We start from the raw sequence: 20,762 nt of genomic DNA on the forward strand, positions 1-20,762 counted from the left end.
AATGTGTGCGCTAAGGGAAGAGGGCAAGGTGCAGGTGGACAGTTCTTAAGCTAATTGGGATCCTGCAGTTATGGAGGGAAGGAACAACCCCTAAATCATAAGGCAGAAGCAAAAATGGCATTCTGAGAATCTGGGGCTCCCTGCCAACTGGGAACCTTGTCTTTTATTCCTTTTGAATCTCCTCCTCCTCAACCCTAGTAAGTTTCTAAAGCACACAGGAGATGTTTAATAAATGCTTGTTAACTAACCAGAGGGCTATATCAGAGCAGTAGAAAGAAATCCTGCTGGGCGCGGTGGCTCACACCTGTAACCCCAGCACTTTGGGAGGCCGAGGCTGGTGGATCACCTGAGGTCAGGAGTTTGAGACCAGCCTGGCCAACATGGTGAAACCCTGTCTCTACTAAAACTACAAAAATTAGCCGGGCGTGGTGACAGGCGCCTGTAATCCCAGCTACTCGGGAAGCTGAGGCAGGAGAATCGCTTGAGCCCTGGAAGCAGAGGTTGCAGTGAGCCGAGATTGCGCCATTGCACTCCAGCCTGGGTGACAGCGCGAGACTGTCTCAAGAGATTTAAAAAAATAGAAAAGAAATCCAAGGCAGCCCACTGTTACAAGGGGCAGGACTTTGAAGGGAATTAAAGTCTCTCAGCCTTGTCAGTTGCAACGTGGCAACAATTTTGGATGCACAGCCGCTCCGGCTCCATCCGCTGAATTCAACTGAATTTTAGCTGGAAGGAAGGAGCCTTCTGAAAGAATCTCCCGCCGCCAGTAAGCCATAAACAGGCACCAATCAGTGCTTCTAAATTAAATTGGAGATTAGAAACAAAGAAGCAATGCCAAGCCTAAGCGATGGGCCAATACACTCTAAATACCTAATTAGAGATCACAGGTGTCTGCCAGGAACATGACTTGGTTATTTTTTCCCTTTAAGCATAGCAGCCTGAATGTGTCCTTATGTAAATAAAATTCAGTTTCATAATATTTAGTCTTAGTTCATGCATTTTTCTCCACCAACACAAAAAGTACAGTTTCTGAAGGTAGAATCACCCACATTTTTACAGCTACAATATTTTTGGACTTAAGAATAATACTGGTAGAGTATAGTAGCTGTTCTAAGGACATTTGCCAGGAGTACTGGACACAAACAAAAATACTCTCAGAAAAACATTACCTTTTGCTATTACCTAATATTTATTCTTTTGATTCATTCATTGCAGCCTTTCTCTTGTCCCATAAGCAAAATATGATAGTGAGCAGAGCGAGTGCTATTTGATAGTTCTAAACAATGAGCAGGGGCTGGCCAGAGTGCTGAGCTGAGAGGAGATGAAGCCAGGTGAGTACAGGCTAGAGACGAGAGCAATGATGGACAGATTAGTGACGCCTGTCGTGGGTGGGGTAGGCCTAGAAGTGAAAGGGTGAAAGGTATGCCATGTTGTCCAACCCTGGTCTACCAAACTGTGAGAGGGTTCTGTGTTGTTGGTACTTTCGGTTGTATACATGAAACCACCTTAAAGTTGAAAATATGCACCATTTGCAATGTGCCTCCTCTTCTCCCTTGTGTATAAAGTACAAAGCTCTGGCTTGAAGTGACAGCATAGAGTTCTGACCATGGCTTTCAGCCTGGGTGCTCATCCCACCAGCAAGTCTGAGAAGCCTGACATCACACCATCTCAGAAAAGTCCACTGTTCGTTCCACTGCTGAGTCTAGATCCTGAGCTAGATGCATCAATGCCAAAATTGTTTACCTCTTTTAGCCTGATGCCAGGACCTCAGGGAAGATGTTTACTCTAATGTAATTTTACTAATCCATACTTACTATTTCAGTTTAAGTAAATTTTCAAGGATATACAGGAAGAGAACCAAAATAAAAGATGAAGCCTTCTCCAAACCTAAGAGATCAGAAGTCTTTTTCCTTACTGAGAAGGAGTCCCCAAACCACTAAATAGACTCCCTCCTCCTGTGCCGACAGGACCTTCACAACCTAAAAAGCAGCTGCTCAGAAGATTGGGACTGTCTGCCTTAAAGACACAGTCCCTGGGGAGCTTTAACCAGCAGTTAAAGTTCCTTCCCCAAAACAGCATCAAGCCCAGCCCACATGTGGGACAATCCATGCCTCCATGAAAGCTTCTGAGAATTGAAAATTACCATGTTCAATTTATAAATATTATTGCACCATTTACACTTCTTACTGAGCTCAGTCTGACAACAGAGAAGTAGGTGAAATTCACACCCAGAACAGGCCCCGTGGCATAACCCTACTTACCACTGAGTCAGATTCTCGTTGTGGTAGAGGAAGGACAGGCACTACTGATTTCCTCTAGAAAGGCCCCTGCGGCCTACTCCTAGGATCCACCTTGACAGATGGACTCATTTCCCATAAGAACAAAGTTTAACAGTACAGTATTCACTCCCTTGTTCCAAATTACAATTCATCCATCGTTATGCATGCAAATAAACTGGTTACTACCATGACCATTAGAAAAATGCTCTTTGTGACACAGGCTGCCAAATCCTTTTGGATTATTTCACTTTCCAGAACCAATATCTACAACAAAACCCACTTGGAATCCCAAGAAGAAAAAAAGGAAACTACCATTAATGGAATGTCAATTTTGTGCTAGACATTTCCATGTGTGTCGTATGCTTTAATTCTCCCAGAAACTGTACAAAGTAGATGTTATTATTCCCATTTTTATAAATGAGGAAACATAGCTCAGAAAGATTAGGTAACTTGCCCAAGGTCACACAAGTATTTAGTGGCAAAACTCAGATTTGAATCCAGGTCTGATCCCAAAGTTGATTCACCTTCCAGCAAACACTGTCTCCAAGCCAAAAAAGGAATCACAACTGTTCATCAAACGTTCACTTTCCTCCCCACCTCCGTGTGAGTGGAGTAGACCTCCCCACCCATTGCTGTAGGACATGATCATGTGACTGGCTCTGGCCAACTGGATATGACATGAGTGGGGGCCTTAAATGTGGCACATAGCGGGCCTCAGCTCATGCTCATGCATTCACCACAATAAGAATATACCCTGGATTGCTGGAAGCGGTGGCTCACACCTGTGATCCCAGCACTTTGGGAGGCCAAGGCAGGCGGATCACTAAAGGTAAGAGACCAGCCTGGTCAAAATGATGAAACTCCATCTCTACTAAAAATACAAAATTAGCTGGGCATCATGGCGGGTGCCTGTAATCCCAGCTACTCGGGAGGCTGAGGCAGGACAATCGCTTGAACCCAGGAGGTGGAGGTTGCAGTGAGCAGAGATCGTACCACTGAACTCCAGCCTGGGCAACAGAGACTCCATCTCAAAAAAAAAAAAAAAATTAGCACTAGTTAAAGGAGAGTCCATTCCATGTTAATCAAACTGCAGGTGACATGTAGACCTGTGATCAAGAAATAATGGCTGACATATTTCCACATTTGATGAAAACTGTAAACCAACAGGTACAAGAAGCTCAGCAAACCTCAAGTGCAAGATATATGCCATCAGGTGGCGAGAAGACTCAGTGGCATGTTTTGCTCTTGAAAAGGTGAGAAGCTTCAGAAGGCAAACGGAAATAGAAGGGAGGAACCAGGGAGGATATATGTCAGTCCTTCCTCACCCTCCAGAGAGTCAGTGGCATCTGTTAAAATCACACCTACAGACTGTCAGAGGATGGTGCGGAGAGGAATCGAATTTTAGAATAGATAGTCTAGAATAGAATTTTCTTCCAGACTAATGTGGGGAAACCAGACACCATGCAGGCAGGCACAGGATCCCAGAGGGTGATGGGAATAGAAGGGTATGCCTCCTGCTCTAGAAGGTCACAGAAATTGGGCAAAAGGGTCTTTAGACACCACCAAGCCACAGAATCAAGGTTCGAGGCAATTTCACTTGATCCCTAGGGGGCAGGCACCACCATCACATCAGAGCCACCTCTGCACACGTGCTCAGAGGGCTCCTGACTCAGCAGGTGCTATGAACCTGAGTCTGCTTCCTGTCCTCTGCCTTCATATTCTTTACAGTCAAAGAAGAATGACCACGAACTCCTGAAGGACAATATAAGAAAAACGTAAAATGTAATGCTCTACCTAATGCACCACCTAAGCGGCTCACGTTGTCAGAGTCAAAACACTGGAAAAGCTTTCCATCACCTGGAAAGAGCAGTCCTGGAAAAACAAACACAGAAAAAACTTTCGGGAGAAATCCCTCCAAGGAATTAATGTACCTATAGGAATCTAAAGCAAGCACAGAATAAATAAATAATTTTACATGATGATACATCTATTTTTGCCTTTACAATGAAGCAACAAAGACGATAAAATTGCTCTCAGCCTACAACTACTTTTTGTTTTCCTCAGAAGAAGCATTGATATAAGGAACTATCCTAAAATATGAGGCCTAAAAGTTGATAATAATTCATATATAACTAATTTATTTGCAGACACCCTTACAATTTATTTATCAAACTCATTATAAGAAATGAAGATTCATACAAATATCTACTTACCAATGAGTATCAAACATCAAAATTAAATGAAATCAGAACTTGTAGCAATGCATCTATCTGTTTATCTAGGCTTTAGTAATTTAGGTTAGAGCAGTCCAAAGTACTTTGAAAACTTTCAAAAACAATTATAGCTTTTTAAATCTCCAGTTGATAAGTGATAATGAGGCGGGGGAATAGGGTCTGGAGGCAGGGAACCTAAGGCCGATTCACAGTGACTTCCTAGAACTAAATCAAAAGGAAACCCCAACTTTCCAAACCTAAGTAACAGAAGAACCAGAGGTACTCCCTTTGCAAACCCCACCCTCACACACCTTTTTTGCCTGGCAGATGGAAAATTGAAAGTACTTTTGACTGGTTGCTTTCCACAATCAATCAAACGTTTGCATAAGGTGTAACCTTTGCAACTTCATGTCAGCTTCTGACTGGTTTCTTTCCACAACCAATCAGACTGACTGCAGGCCACTACTTCATTTGCATGGGGTGTACATCAAGTGGCCAATGAGAAACCTCTAGAGGGTGTTTAAACACCAGAAAATTCTGTAACTGGGCTCTTGAGCCCCTATGCTCAGCCAGCTCACACCCTGTGGAGGGTACTTTCGTTTTCAATAAATCCCTGCTTTTGTTGCCTCATTTTTCCCTTGCTTTGTTTGTGAGTTTTGTCCAATTCTTTCTTCAAAATGCCAAGGACCTGGACACCCTCCACCAGTAACAATAATATTATTGTTTCAAAATGTTTAAGGCTTTAATACACCAAAAAGCAAAGCTGCAGTAAGCAAACTGCTGATACAGCTCAATCTTTTTTCTTTCAAAGTATATCACTGGAGCTAACCAAATTATGTCAATAAACCAAGGAAGAGAGAAGAAAAATGTATTTGTAGCAAAACCCAAAAAGCTTAGAATGTCAATAAATACTATGAGAAAAATAGTGTGCCTTGAATGAGACAGCACAGAAACCAAGCACACATGTGCACTCGCCTTAGAAGAGTAGTCCAGCAAGCAACATTCAAAGTGAACATTTGTTTGGATAATGTGAAGCCCATTCTTCACATCTATGATAAATATAAGGGTAGGTAGAAAAACAAATCATGGTCAAATGGTCATGACCAACCTCAGACTAGAAAGAGAAAGAGCCCTGAAGCACAGCAGATGGTCCAGGAGCAAGCGTCATATAGAAGAATATAATATATTACAAAGGGTAGCACAGAGGTCAGTGGAGAAAGGGTGCATGAGTGGTGTGAAGGCAGTTGTTACATATTTTAGGGAAAATCCATTTATATTCCCACATCACACCATACTTCAAAATAAATCTAGAAGGACCAAAACAATTTTTGCTTTTGTTTTAAACTCAGGCAATAAAGAACCAAAAGGAGAAGAAATACAGTTACGAAGGAACTGCAGGATTTATAGATTACAGTTACTGTGCAAATTTTATGGTTGCCTATAAAAAACAGCCAAAATGAAAAGGAACACAATGACCAACATAAATTATCCGTATGTAATACACCAAAGACTGTTCACACAATGTGATAAGAAACACAAGACCCCCGCAAGTAAAAGGGTAATAGACAAACAGGCAGTTTACAAAAGAAGTTAACAAATCCAAAAATGTTCAACTTCACTACTGTTTAATACTAATTGACACTAATTTCTTCATCAAAGAAATTCAGATGGAAACAATGAGATACTATTTTTATGCTAATTCAGGTTCTGTGAAATGGGTGTGAATTGTATTGTCTTAAAGTATTTTTTGGAAAGCAATTCAACATGAGAGATTACCCCACAATGTTCAAACATTTTGATTCAGTATTTTCACTATCAGAAATTTATGTTTTAAAAAATCTAAACTACAGGAGTAAATACACCACACAACACATATACACCATGGAATACTATGCAGCCATAAAAAAGGATGAGTTCCTGTCCTTTGTAGGGACATGGATGAAGCTGGAAACCATCATTCCCAGCAAACTATTGCAAGGACTAAAAACCAAACACCGCATGTTCTCACTCATAGGGAATTGAATAGGGAATTGAACAATGAGAACACTTGGACACAGGAAGGGGAACATCACACACAGGGGACTGTCGTGGGGTGGGGGGAGGGGGGAGTGATAGCATTAGGAGATATACCTAATGTAAATGACGAGTTAATGGGTGCAGCACACCAACATGGCACATGTATACATATGTAACAAACCTGCACGTTGTGCACATGTACCCTAGAACTTAAAGTATAATAATAATTAAAAAAAGAAAAAAAATACACCCCAAAAAAGATAAGTGCAGTATGATCTCTGATAGCAAAAGAAAATTGAAATTACCCAAATATCTAATAGGAAATGATCAACAAAACTCTAATATAGAACTTTAATGAAGTATTTGATATTTTTAATGTCAACTACAAAAATTTTATAGTAATGTGGGAAAATACTTGATTCTATATTAAGTAGAAAATTCGATATTCAATTTGTACAATAATATATTCATGCTTTAATTATTTTTAAGTATATAGTGAGAAGACCTGTAGGAAATATACCAAAATATCCAACGGTGTAAATATCTGGATGGCAAGAATGTTTCTTTTCCTTTCTTCTCCATATTTTCCAAATCGTCTATATTATGTCTGGAGAGTGCAATATAGTCAGGTGCTCCTGACAGCCTGGATTCAGACCCCCAGCCTCATACTAATGAGATAATGTATGCATGCACCAAGCAACACTTCCCTGGTCCAATAATTAGAAACATCATGGTTTCTAATTAATTACATCAGGAGATACCTGATGTAGTAGTAAGAGAACAAAACAAAGGATGAAAGTTATTTTCTAATATTACAAATTACATTCTCTTTTAAAACACCACAATTGTATATCATGGTTTCAAAGGTTATTTTGGAATTTGCGAAATTAAGAATAGATGGGCTAAGTATTCAAATGATACTTTATCAATTTTATTTAAACGAGTGGCAACATAATATATGCCACATAACCCTATGACCAAAAAAAGTGGCTGACACTGTCCACTCCACACAGTCGATGAAGACATCAGGTTCCACATTTGGTCTTAGAGCCCACGCCTTCATACATCTTGGAATGTTTATACTTAGCCTTTACTTCCAGGTTGAACAAAGCTATATAAGTCAATACTGTTTCCCTTTTCTAGAAATTATGAGGGGAAATGAGAATGGAAAAGAAAACACAAACACCTTTTTTCCTCTAAACTAGGAGACAAAAATAACATACTGATAAGAGCTGTGGAGAACAGCTGAGATGGGACAGAAGCAATGCAGAAGAAAGCACAGAGAATGTGTACCCAGAGTGGTCAAAAGGGCTGTGGCAGCTCTGAGGAAGTGGGGGGTGCCTCACCCACTGTCAAAGGTGAGCCTTGTTGGCAACCTGGATGCTAGAACCTCAATGACAAGTGCTGACAGCAAAATCTGCCTACTTGGTTAAGAGAGGCAAAGAGGTAGGGCTTTGCAAAGCATCACCCGGAACAAACTTACATGCAGGAACCACTCTGTCCCTGCAGCAGCAAAAAAGCAGAGAGCCCCTGAGTTGTGAAGCATAGATGGCTATCTTAGCCCCTTCCCTACCTTTCCTCCCCTAGGACATGCCTGCAGATAGCTTGTGTCCATTCCATGGTGATCAATAAAATGGAAACTGATACACAGCATCCAAACAAGGATACTATAAGAAACTTATGCGGAAAAGAGCAGTAAAACTACCAAGAGAAGAAGAACACTCACTAAAAATGTTACCAAGGAGTCCTTACAATTATGATCCAACATTTTTTCTGTGAATTAAATATCTATATGAAGCCATCATCTCCCTGAGGAAAGAACACAAAGCAGAAATTCAAGAACTCAAAAATGAAATGGAAAGGCAACAAGAAAAGATGAAATATAAAAAAAAATTAGGAAAGGGCCAGGTGCAGTGGCTCATACCTGTAATCCCAGCAGTTTGAGAGGCCAAGGTGGGAAGATCACTTGAGGCCAGGAGTTTGAGACCAGCCTGGAAAACATAGCGAGATCCCCCCAAAACCCAACCCTAATCTCTGCAAAAATAAAAAATTATCTGGGCATAGTGGCGTGGCACGTGCCTGTAGTCCCAGGGCTTTAGAAGGCTGAGGCAGGAAGATCCCTTGAACCCAGGAGTTTAAGGTTGCAGTGATCTTTGATCACGTCACTGCATTCCAGCCTAGGCAACAGAGTGAGAACCTGTCTCAAAAAAAAAAAAAAAAAAAAAAAAAAACACTCAGGAAAGAGGAAAAAAAATCACAGCAGTTAAGATGAAATTGATGTAAGCTCAATGAAAAAAAAGTGCTATGGAACTCACTGTGAGAAACCACAGAGGGTGAACGCAGGCAGAAATAAAGTGCTTAAAAATGTCAGAGAGAAAATAATAGATGTAGAAGACTGTTAAAGGAGATACACCAGACAGATAAAATGAGTCTCTGAAGAAAACCAGCATAATGCAATGGTTATGAGAACAGTCTTGAGTCTGAATCCTGACTCTGCCACGTGCTATTAATAGTTATGTGAATTTGGACAAGTTTCTCAACCACCTTCTGTTTTGGTTTCTCCATCACTAAAATGAAAATAATAATAGTACCTACTCCATGGGGGTATGTTATGAAGATTGAGTGAGCTGGAATTTGGTAAGAGGCTGGAAGAGTGCCTGGCACATACAAAGCAACATGTAATATATTTGTCCAATTTAAAATAAGAATAAAATGGAACAGGACAAATATTTAAAGATACAATCCAAGGAATCTTGTCTAAAATAGAAGTCTGGAGTATACAGATGGAAAGGGTACACTGTAGACCAGGGAAAATCGACCACAGCAGCCAGTATTGAGACAAATCCTAACACTTAATGGACTTTAAAGATCAAAAAAGAATTTTGGGGGCAACCAGGCAAAAAGATAAAGTCACTCACAAAAGAAAAACTAATCAAGCTGGCCTCAGATTTCTCCTCAGCAGCATGCAGCAGAGAGGATGTGGGAGCACAGCTCCTGAGCCACTCAAGGGAGAAAAGTGAGCCAAGGGCATCGTAGCAGCCAGGCTGTCCTTTCAGTGTGTAAAGACTGCAGAAAAGGACATTCGAAAACTCTGGGGATAACGCGGTGGCTCATGCCTGTAATCCCAGCACTTTGGGAGGCCGAGGTGGGTGAATCACCTGAGGTCAGGAGTTCAAGACCAGACTAGTCAACATGGCAAAACCCCGTCTCTACTAAAAATACAAAAATTAGCTAGGCGTGGTGGCAGCCACCTGTAAGCCCAGCTATTTGGGAGGCTGAGGCAGGAGAATAGCTTGAGCCTGGGAGCAGGAGGTCGCAGTGAGTTGAGATCACACCACTGCACTACAGCCTGGGCCACAGAGCAAGACTCCATTTCAATTAAAAAAAAAAAAAAAAAGAAAGAAAGAAAACCCTGTGGGCACCATTATTCCTTGAATGGAAGGAAGCCCTTCTCGAAGGAATGACTAGAAGAGGAACTTCAGCCAACCAAGAGAGAACTCAGGAAACCAAAGTAAATGGAATGGACTCGAATTGGGAACTGAGTACAATATATTTAGTGACAGAACTAAAAAAAAAAAAATAGGAATTAGGATTACAGAAGAGAAGTAAAGATAATAAGACTTAGTTTTTAAGTTGTTTACCTAGTGATAATAACATTAACAGGGTAACTGCACATGATGATGGTTATGACAATAATGACAACTATAATTTATTGATTGGTTAACTGTGTGCTAGAGACCATAGAAAACATTTTTCATATATATGCATGTATACACATATAACCATGCATACATACATATATATCCATCCATCCATCCATATATATGCATACATACATGTATTAACATATATTCTTATATAGAGATATATTCCTAACAACCTATAAGGTAAACATTATTAACATTATTACCCCATTCATAAAGGAGAAAGCAGCCTGCCATCCCAGCACTTCGAGAGGCCAAGGTGGGGGGATTGCTTGAGGCCAGGAGTTCGAGACCAGCCTGGACAACATAGTGACCCCAGTCTCTACAAAAAATAAAAAAAATGTAGCCAGGCATAGTGGTGCACACCTGTAGTCCCAGCTACTCGGGAGGCTGAGATGGGAGGATTGCTTGAGCAAAGGAGGTTGAGGCTGCAGTGAGCTATAATGGTGCCACTGCACTCCAGTCTGGGTGACACAGCAAACCATGTCTCAAAAAAAAAAAGAAAAGCAAAGAAAGCAAAAGCTCCAGTTAGTTAAGCTAAGTACCTTGAAATCACACAGCTAATAAGTGACAAATTCATACAGGTCTGACTCCAAAGCCCAGGTTTTTTTTATTTTACTATATTTGAGTTCCCTGAATATAGGACAGTGCCTCATTCCTCTCTGCCTCCCCACCATGTAACACAGCTAATATAGCATAATAGAAACAACATATTATTTCCATTTTACAGATGAAGAAAATAAGGCAGAAAACTTAAATAACATGCTCAGGGGTACACAGCTAGAGCAGTGCTACCCAATAGACATACGATGTGAACCACATATATAACTTTAAATTTTCTAGTAGCTACAGTTTAGAAAGTAAAAAGAAACAGGTGAACTTAATTTTATTAATATACTTGATATAACTTGGCCAGGCATGGTGGCTCATGCCTGTAATCCCAACACTTTGGGAGGCCGAGGCTGGTGCATCACTTGAGGTCAGGAGTTCATGACCAGCCTGCCCAACATGGTGAAACCTCGTCTCCACTAAAATCCAAAATTTAGCCTGGCGTGGTGGCAGGCGCATGTAATCCCAGCTACTGAGGAGACTGAGGCAGGAGAATCACTTGAACCCAGGAGATGGAGGTTGCAGTGAGCCAAGATCATGCCACTGCACTCCAGCCTGGGTGACAGAGAGACTCCCTCTCAAAACAAACAAATATATATATATTTGATATAACTCAACATATACATATTATCATTTTGATTTATCCTCTAAATTTAAAATTGTTAATGTGATAATTGATATGTTTTACACTAAGTCCTTGGAATCTAGTGTGTATTGTACTTTCACAGCACATCTCAATTTGGACTCGCTCCATTCCGAGTGCTCTCCAGCCACGTATGGCCAGTGGCTTCCCAATCGTACTCTAGAGCTGCATGCCTCACTCAAGAGACTGCCAACTCTTCATTTACCATTCTCCAGCATCTATTCTTGAAGTGTTATTTTAGAACATCAAAAAACAGAGTAACTAATTAAGTTATCTCAGTGGTCTCCACCTCCACAGAAGAGCCATCTGTTAGGATTTAACATCATACCCCTGGCACTTACAGAAGGTCACATTTATGCACATGGATGGATCATATTCTGCGATGATAATCTGTTTTCCCCTCTCTATCTCCTCCTCCACACTTGAGCAGATACCAGGCTCATTGCAAACTTGCCCCCAGGGAGGCCTATGGCAGTGTAGAAAGATGAAGTAGGCTGCAAGACATTCAGGCTTTTTTAAGCCTAAACCCCTAGGAGAGGTATTACGGTTTACAAAGCAGGTAGCTTTGAAGAAGCTGGAAGGAGCCAGGCTTTTTCTCAGATAAAAGGGAGCTTGCCTTTGGCTTGGGGGAGAACAGGAGACAGGCCCCAAGAGAAGACAGGAACTGGCCTCAGTTCTTTGCAGCACCCTGGGAGGAAGCCTGCATGGGGGGAATCCAGGGAGGCGGGGCAGGGTCTACAAAAGATTTTCACATCCACAGCCCAGCACGGGAGCAGCAGAGAGCTGTTCAGCCTGAAGCGGCAATAAGGCAGGGACAAGGGGTATTTATGGTGTGATTTTCCAGAACAGATATCCAACGACTAGACCCCACCTCCTGATGCATAAACACTGCCTAGGGTCTCCAAACTGTGGGTAAAGCTCGGGATGGGGACAAGGACTGAGCTTTATTTCCCACCCATCCAGAGGAGAGGAGACTGGAATAAAAAATTAAACTGAATTCTAGAAATCAAAGTCAGTAATCGGCCTTGTTTTGGTGACCAGAAATTCAAATCTGCCACTTAGGGGGCCTCACTTGGGTCTGCCAGGACCTCAGGCAGTGTCACCTACACAACCAATGCACTGGAGCCAGTTCTTCCGGAGGGGACAGCTAAGACCATGACTAACTGGTGGGCAGAGAGGGGTGTGGCCTCCTGGAAGTCACTGCTGACTTGGAGAACATCATGATAAGATTAAGGTTCAAAGAATATCACAGAATACTTTTAAGCCCTGGTCAGGTGTGAAGTGGCCAGCAGGAAGGCCACTTGAGAGTTTGCTTAAAAGATGAGTTTCCCTGACTCCCAAGAATGCCCAGTGATAAGAGTTTGGATGTCTGTCCTCTCCACATCTCATGTTGACATGTGATTCCCAGTATCAGAGATGGGGCCTGGTGGAAGGTGTGTGGGTGACAAGGGCAGATCCCTCCTGAATGACTTGGTGCCCTCCCTCTCTGTGGTAATGAGTTTCCATGAGATGTGATAGTTAAGAAGAGTCTGAGTCCTCCCCCTTCTCACTCCCTCTCTCTCCACGTAATGCACTGGCTCCCCCTTTGCCTTCTGCCATATTTAAAAGGCTTTCGGAAGTTTCCTGAGGCCTTACCAGAAGCTGAGCAGATGCTGGTGCCCTGCTTGCACAGCCTGCAGAACGCTGAGCCAAATAAACCTCTTTTCTTTATAAATTACCCAGCCTCAGGTGTTCCTTTATCGCAGTGCAAAACAGACGCATATACACAGAAACAGAGGGGCATAGAAGATGATTTTTCAGGCCTCTGTTTCAGATTCTGAAGCAAAAAGGTCTCCTTCAGCAGCACCACATGAAACCCTGCCAACCAGAGCAGATGAAAAGTGTCACCACAGTCAATGGGCGGCTGCCACGTTTAAAAGGCTTTTGGAAGTTGGGTAGGAGGACTGTCCAACAGATTCCCTGAGAGCCAGGTGCCAAGGCAATGTGACCCTGCTACCTGCCCATCAGGCTCACCTCTTAACTGGCCATTGGTGAGGGGGCCTGGGGCACATGCCACAAGACTGTGGACAGGGGAAACTGAGACCCCAAGGCAAGAATGGGGAAAATGCTGCCCAGTCTTGGAAAGGGATCTTTTCCAAGGAAAATTCCTAGAGTTCAGGGAAGCTCAATGTGACTCTGTCTTATTTTGCTTATGGGTAAGATGAATATTAATATTTCATGGTAAACACAGGCCATGAAGAAAATCCACGCTTATTAACAGAGAAGGGAAGACAAGCTGCTGGGGGCTGGGTGGTTCAGAGGAGCACCAAAAGGGAGCATCGCTCTGGTCCCATAATAATCTATGTCCCATTGGTGCCCCTTACCCTCTCCAGCAGACAGCCAAGCCCATCATAAAGAGAGAAAGAGGCAGGAATACCCTCATGCAGAGAAGTATGGGAGGGAAGGTGCTGCCTCCTTCACAGAACACCCACCTCCCCCATTCAATGCCCCAGGAGTGGGAACAGGGGCAGGGATCCAGCCAACGCTGGGCTGAAAGCCAAGGGGAAGGACAGCTACGAGGAGGAGAGGCTTAGAAGATGAGTGGCAGCTTCCGGTCAGCAGCATCTGCCAGACTAAATCTCCTGCACTCTGTAAATCCAAGCCAAAGATCCTGCTCTCCCCAGGGAGGGGAGCTCATCTGAGGCTGGTGAGCATTCCTGGATGGGATGGGTCAGTGCTGGGAGGAAGGAGAATCTCTAAAGCATGCAGTTGTGTCCGGAATTGGTGGGTTCTTGGTCTCACTGACTTCAAGAATGAAGCCACGGACCCTCGCGGTGCGTGTTACAGCTCTTAAGGTGGAGCGTCTGGAGTTTGTTCCTTCTGATGTTCGGATGTGTTCGGAGTTTCTTCCTTCTGGTGGGTTCGTGGTCTCGCTGGCTCAGGAGTGAAGCCGCAGACCTTCACGGTGAGTGTTACAGCTCTTAAGGCGATGCTTCTGGAGTTGTTCGTTCCTCCCGGTGGGCTTGTGGTCTCGCTGGCTTCAGGAGTGAAGCTGCAGACCTTTGCGGTGAGTGTTACAGCTCATGAAAACAGTATGGACCCAAAGAGTGAGCAGTAGCAAGATTTATTGCAAAGAGCGAAAGAACAAAGCTTCCACAGTCTGAGGGGACCCGAGGGGGTTACCACTGCTGGCTCGGGCAGCCTGCTTTTATTCTCTTATCTGGCCCCACCCACATTCTGCTGATTGGTAGAGCCGAGTGGTCTGTTTTGACAGGGCGCTGATTGGTGCGTTTACAATCCCTGAGCTAGACACAAAGGTTCTCCACGTCCCCACTAGATTAACTAGATACAGAGTGTCCACACAAAGGTTCTCCAAGGCCCCACCAGAGTAGCTAGATACAGAGTGTCGACTGGTGCATTCACAAACCCTGAGCTAGACACAGGGTGCTGATTGGTGTGTTTACAAACCTTGAGCTAGACACAGAGTGCCGATTGGTGTATTTACAATCCCTGAGCTAGACATAAAGGTTCTCCACGTCCCCACCAGACTCAGGAGCCCCGCTGGCTTCACCCAGTGGATCCCACACAGGGGCTTCAGGTGGAGCTGCCTGCCAGTCCTGCACCGTGCGCCCGCACTCCTCAGCACTTGGGGGGTCGATGGGACTGGGCACCGTGGAGCAGGGGGTGGCGCTCGTCGGGGAGGCTTGGGCTGCACAGGAGCCCACGGAGGTGGGGGAAGGCTCAGGTATGGCGGGCTGCAGTCCCGAGGCCTGCCCCGCGGGAAGGCAGCTAAGGCCTGGCGAGAAATCGAGAGCAGCTCCGGTGGGCCGGCACTGCTGGGGGACCCAGTACACCCTCCGCAGCTGCTGGCCTGGGTGCTAAGCCCCTCATTGCCTGGGGCCGGCAGGGCCGGCCGGCTGCTCCAAGTGCGGGGCCTGCCAAGCCCACAGCCACCCGGAACTCCAGCTGGCCTGCAAGCTCCACGCGCAGCCCCGGCTCCCGATCGTGCCTCTCCCTCCACACCTCCCTGCAAGCTGAGGGAGCCGACTCCGGCCTTGGTCAGCCCAGAAAGGGGCTCCCACAGTGCAGCGGCGGGCTGAAGGACTCCTCAAGTGCCGCCAAAGTGGGAGCCCAGGCAGAGGAGGCGCCGAGAGTGAGCAAGGCTGTGAGGACTGCCAGCACGCTGTCACCTCTCACAGTCATCCCTGGAAGTAAAAGCTGAGACAACCGCCACGTACCCAGGTTCAGGCACTCAGCTTTTGGGGCCCTGGGATTCTGACCACCCAGCCAAGTAGCTGCACCAAGGGCCTGGGAGCCCAGCGCAGGCCAGCAACCTAGCCCCACCCTCACGCAGGTGAGTAATTATTCCTTTCTGGAAACATCGAGATTTGCTTCAGGAGCTGCAGATGGTGGAGACCATGTCATGAATATTATGAGATCTGCGCCCCCGCCCCACACATATTTGTCATCACTCTGTGCTTCCTGGGCTCAGGGGGCATACGCAGCAGGGAAAAACAGGAATTCTGCAAGTTTTCCCCCAGTGTGTAAGAAAATACGGGCGAGCTCACGAAAAAATACAATTATGGAATTTTTAATGGATCTCTCTAGCATCTAGAAGTTTGTGAACAGAACTTCTTGCCTGCTCTGGTTTCTGGACCTTCCCAAATTACCATTAAAAGGTACTGTCCTGTCTATGGCTTGTATGCCGCAGCAGATGCCTCAACAAGCAGCCTAAAAGGGCAGACGGGAGACACTGGCCACAGAAGGCTTCCCAGAAAGGTAATGTTTACATGGAAGGAAGCAGGGAAGCAAAGGAGCATCTTCCAGAGCTTACATGAGAGCAAGTTCACATGGCCCAAGAGATGGCAGACATTCAGACAGAGCTTGAAAACGAGGTGCATGTGGAAGAGGAAAGTGGATGGTGTTAGAAGGTGGGGAGGGGCCTGCTGAGCAGGGCCACATGGAGCCATGTTGGAGCCAGAGGCAAAGGGGAGCAATGCGATGTGTACCCCTGCACACATGATGGCATGGATTTGCAATGGGTAATTTTTTCCCAGAACACTAAAGTAGTTGAAAAAATACTAGAAAATTAAAAGGTAGGAATGTTTTTAATTTAAATAATTTACATTATTTTATTTGTACCAAAACAGAATTTGTTATTATTTTACACTCCTAATCTTGATGGAAACAAATTCATCAATTAACAAGTATGTTCTAAGTCTATTTCTTATTTCATTTTCAATTCAGAGTTGTAAATTATAAGAAATGTGAGAAAGTAACTTTGAAAGTATGTGTGATGAACAAAAACTTTAGTGAGAGATATAAATATACTCCCAAAATAAACTTAATGTATTAATACACTTTTTAATTGTTCAATATCTTTAAACTTAATAACCTAGAAACAAATTATCATTACAAATAATAAATAAAAACATATATAGAGAGAGAGGTACACATTTCTCCTCTTGCCTCAGGCTCCAATATGGCCTCACAGAGTCTTGTTGGAGCCTGTCTTTATTTGAAATTGTGATATTTTCATCATCATGGATTTTTGTGGCATTAACTTTGACTTTTTAAAATATTATGTCAAAATTTCAACAAGCACATGAAAAGATGCTCAAAATAATGAATCATTAGGGAAATCCAAATAAAAACCACAATGAGATATTGCCTCACACCCATTAGGATGGCTACTATCAAAAATAGAGAAAATAACAAGTGTTGGCCAGGATGTGGGAACTTTGTGCACTGTTGGTAGGAATGTAAAATGGTACAGCCACTATGGAAAACAGTATGAAGGTTTCTGGAAAAAAACATTAAAAATAGAATCCCCATATATGATTCAGAACTTCCATTCTGAGTATATATCCAAAAGAATGAAAAGCAGAATCTCAAAGAGCTATTTTGTATACCCGTATTCATAACATTGTTCCCAACAGACAAAAGGTAGAAGCAACCCAAAAGTCCATGGGTGGATGAATCAGTAAACAAGATGTGGTATATCCATATAATGGACTATTATCAGCCTTAGAAAGGACGGAAATTCTGACATATTACAACATAGATGAAGCTTGAGGACATTACGCTAAGTGAAATAAGCCAGTGGCAGAAGGACAAATACTGTATAATTGCACCTATTTATGAGATACTACCTAGAGTAGTCAAATTCAGAAAGGAGACAGAAAGAAAGTAGAATGGCAGTTGCTAGGGGTGAGGGTGGGACAAATGGGGTGCAGTGATTTGAATATATGTGTCCCTCCAAAATTCATACATTGGAACCTAATACCCAATGTCACAGTATTGAGAGTGGGGCCTTTTGGGAAGTGATTAAGTCATGAGGACGGAGTCCTCCTGAATAAGATTAGTGCTCTTATAAAAGAGGCTGAAGGGAGTGTCCAGTTTGCCTTTTTTTTTTTTTTTGGCCCTTTCATCTCTTCTGCCCGTGAGGGTGCAGCATTCCTCCCCTCCCAAAGATACAGCAGCAAGTCACCGTCTTGGAAGCAGAGTGAGCCTTCACCAGACACCAAATCGGCTAGTGCCTTGATCTTCGATTCCCCAGCCTCCAGAACTGTGAGCAATAAGTTTCTCTTTATAAATTACCCAGTCTTGGGTATTTTGCTATAGCAGCATGAACAGACATAGACATAGGAAGTTACTGTTTAATGGGCACAGGGTTTCAGTTTGGGAAGATGAAAAGGGTGGTGATGGGTGTACAACAATGGGAATGTACTTAACACTACTGAACTGTCAGCTTAAGAGTGGTTAAGATAGTAAATTTATGGCATATATAATTTACTATAATTTTTTTAAAAACATTTTTATCTTCACTGCAGAGTTTTTTTGTATTGGTACAGAGCATGGGGTCATGGTAAGTCATACCCTGAAAGCCTATTATCTGGTATCCAAAAAGTCAATAATAGCAGGAAATTCCTTCAGATTGCCAGAAAAGTCCTCTGAGCTATGCTTCTCCAACCCCTTAATTGAGAGTCTCTATTTTCTATACAATGGAGGGGGAAATAATGTAAGAAGTCACTCCCCCACCAAACGAGAGGGTGGCCTGAGGAAAGTGATGTGGAAAATGTGTGAAACGGCTGATGTGGCAACGGAGAGAGATGTGATCAGGTAAAGGGAAGAAACCTGCCTCTGAGGCCCAGGTGAGGTGGGAAATCACACATTTTCCAAATCAAAACAGTCTGTCAAGGTTTCTGGGCAGTTTGGGAGAGGTAGGCTTTGAAATGTTGGCATTTCTGGGACATTGTGATGGACAGAGGAGACAAGATCACGTATTTAGGATTTGGGATTCTCCCTCCAAATTCAGATGTGATCACTGAAATGGATTGAGAACAACGATCCATGCCAAGCATTTTATTCTAAGAAAAATGTTTTTGTATGTAATTTGCATGCTTCAAAGGGTTGGTAAGATGGTAGCTGCTGAAAATGTAAGCTATGCAGTTTGTATTTCCCTTTATAACTAAGTTGCCAAGGAATCCAGAGACCAAGACTAAACCCCATTTCCAGTAATTGGCCCACCTTGGTTTGCTAGTAACATCTCACATTCTTTGCCGTGATTAAATCATTGCCCACTAGGCTTAATCTTGTAAATTACTTTCAATAGGCATGACATATATCCTGAATTAATTTCTTCTTAGATTAGCATCGATCTTGCCTATATGTTGGCATTTTCTCGAATTCTCTGGAGATGTCCCCTTCATGATTGGAACAAAGGTTTCCATTACGTGAAGTAGTGCCTCCAGTGAACTCTATGGGAACGTCTCCCCTCCTCTGCTTGGACACCAAGAATTTGAATCTACAAAGTGTGTGTCAGGAACAGGCTCATGACTCATCTTCACTTTTATCTCCATCTGAAAACCTAACCTTCTCCTGGGAGCCTTTGCAGCACCGTTACGTAAATCTTTCAAGCAGCTGTTGCTACAGCTTCTCTCTTATCCCTAAAGAGTAGCCTCTGCCTTATAATGAAGCTAGAAATCTGTTTGATAATTTAAAAAGAGGGAGAGTGGGGGTGAGCTTTCTTGGACTTCTAACAACCCACCAGGTCCCTTCATCCAACAATCGAACAGGGGCTTCCTTCCCTCCTTTTCTCAGTGGGGTTTATTCAGTCTTCAGCACTTTGCAATTTCATCAGCTTAAAAGAAACTCCCATCTCCTGGCTTTCTGAGTAACCTTCCACTGTTTTTCTGAATCACAGCCTATTTCCCGCTGATTTGGTGACCTCATTCTCTGTGCTCATTAAGTTCTCTGATCACATTCATTGAATGAAAGGGGAAGTTCATTCCGCCTCCGTAAAGTTTCCTGTGCGGCCTCCGCCCTCACAAGGGGCAGGCCACTCCCTCAAGCTGCATCCACAGGCCCTGCTTTCATCACAGGGAGGACAGCAGAAACCCCCTCAAGAACCGCAGGCACCCTCTCTGCAGCCTCCCAACTAATCCACACAGCAGAGTGGCTCTGCCTTGCCAAGAACTAACTCCGGCATTGACAGGCCCAGGGCCACATCTCCAGCAGGTTCTCAAGTTAGTAAACACACATCGCTTAGGCCATTTCCCTGGATTGTAGACTTATGCCTGGTTGCTACGCTGACAAACTCACCACTAATATCCATTAACTCTGCTCTTGCACTACATTAATAATATTATACAAAAGACATGGGGAGTCTCTCCCTCGTACTTTACTTCCTAATGATCCACGTCATCTGAGGCTATTCGGGACATAAGCTACGCCACTTCTTTTGGATTCCAGGTACCTGGAGGGAGTTTTCCTTTCAGTTTCCTTGAATTCCAAGTCATCACATTGTCACCATCCTTTGTGGAGAATGCAGGAAATTCTACACACTCTGTTCTCTCGGCAAATGCGTGGAATCTGAAACATGAAGAGATGCTCATTAGGAAGGCAGTACGCAGGTGTCCGTGCATGCTTGTTCCTTCTCCTGGGACTGAACGTGCTCTTCGGCAGCACTGGGCATCTTCATCTTCTTAGCCACGGTCACTGCTTCTTCCTGCACCTTGTCAATTCCACAAGCAAAAGACAGGGAGGCAGAATAGCACAGAGAATTGTGAATGATGTGGGATTTTAACCGACAACTCATCCTTTCATTAGAGGGTAAATTAGCTCAACCAAATGGTATTTCTTGGTCCTGGGAAAATGACACTCTATGCTTATATTCTTTCTCTTGTTCCCAGGGTTCTGTCATGTCAACACAGCTTAGCCAAGCCAGGGGTCTAATGAGGGGCCCCAGTAGCACCCATCAGCTCTGTAGGTTCATTGAGGACAGATCATGACACAGACAGCATTTGCCTAATTTGCC

General features: G+C 43.6%; 1 protein-coding gene across 14 annotated transcripts in view; it reads right to left on the reverse strand.

Moving 5' to 3' along the window:
- The window catches only part of VWA3B (von Willebrand factor A domain containing 3B), a 225,676-nt gene that overhangs the window by 158,637 nt on the left and 46,277 nt on the right, over nucleotides 1-20,762 (reverse strand). For all 14 annotated transcript variants that reach the window (XR_010149071.1, XR_008546486.2, XR_008546484.2 and 11 more), the window contains one exon: nucleotides 20,202-20,317. Coding sequence is in view for 8 of the 14 variants with exons in the window: in XM_054678679.2 (XP_054534654.1) it covers nucleotides 20,202-20,317 (116 nt within the window). In the remaining 6 variants the exon portion in view is untranslated. The remainder of the gene's footprint in view (nucleotides 1-20,201; nucleotides 20,318-20,762) is intronic.

This window comes from Pan troglodytes, chromosome 12, assembly GCF_028858775.2.
Source record: "Pan troglodytes isolate AG18354 chromosome 12, NHGRI_mPanTro3-v2.0_pri, whole genome shotgun sequence".
NCBI classification, from domain to species: Eukaryota; Metazoa; Chordata; class Mammalia; order Primates; family Hominidae; genus Pan; species Pan troglodytes.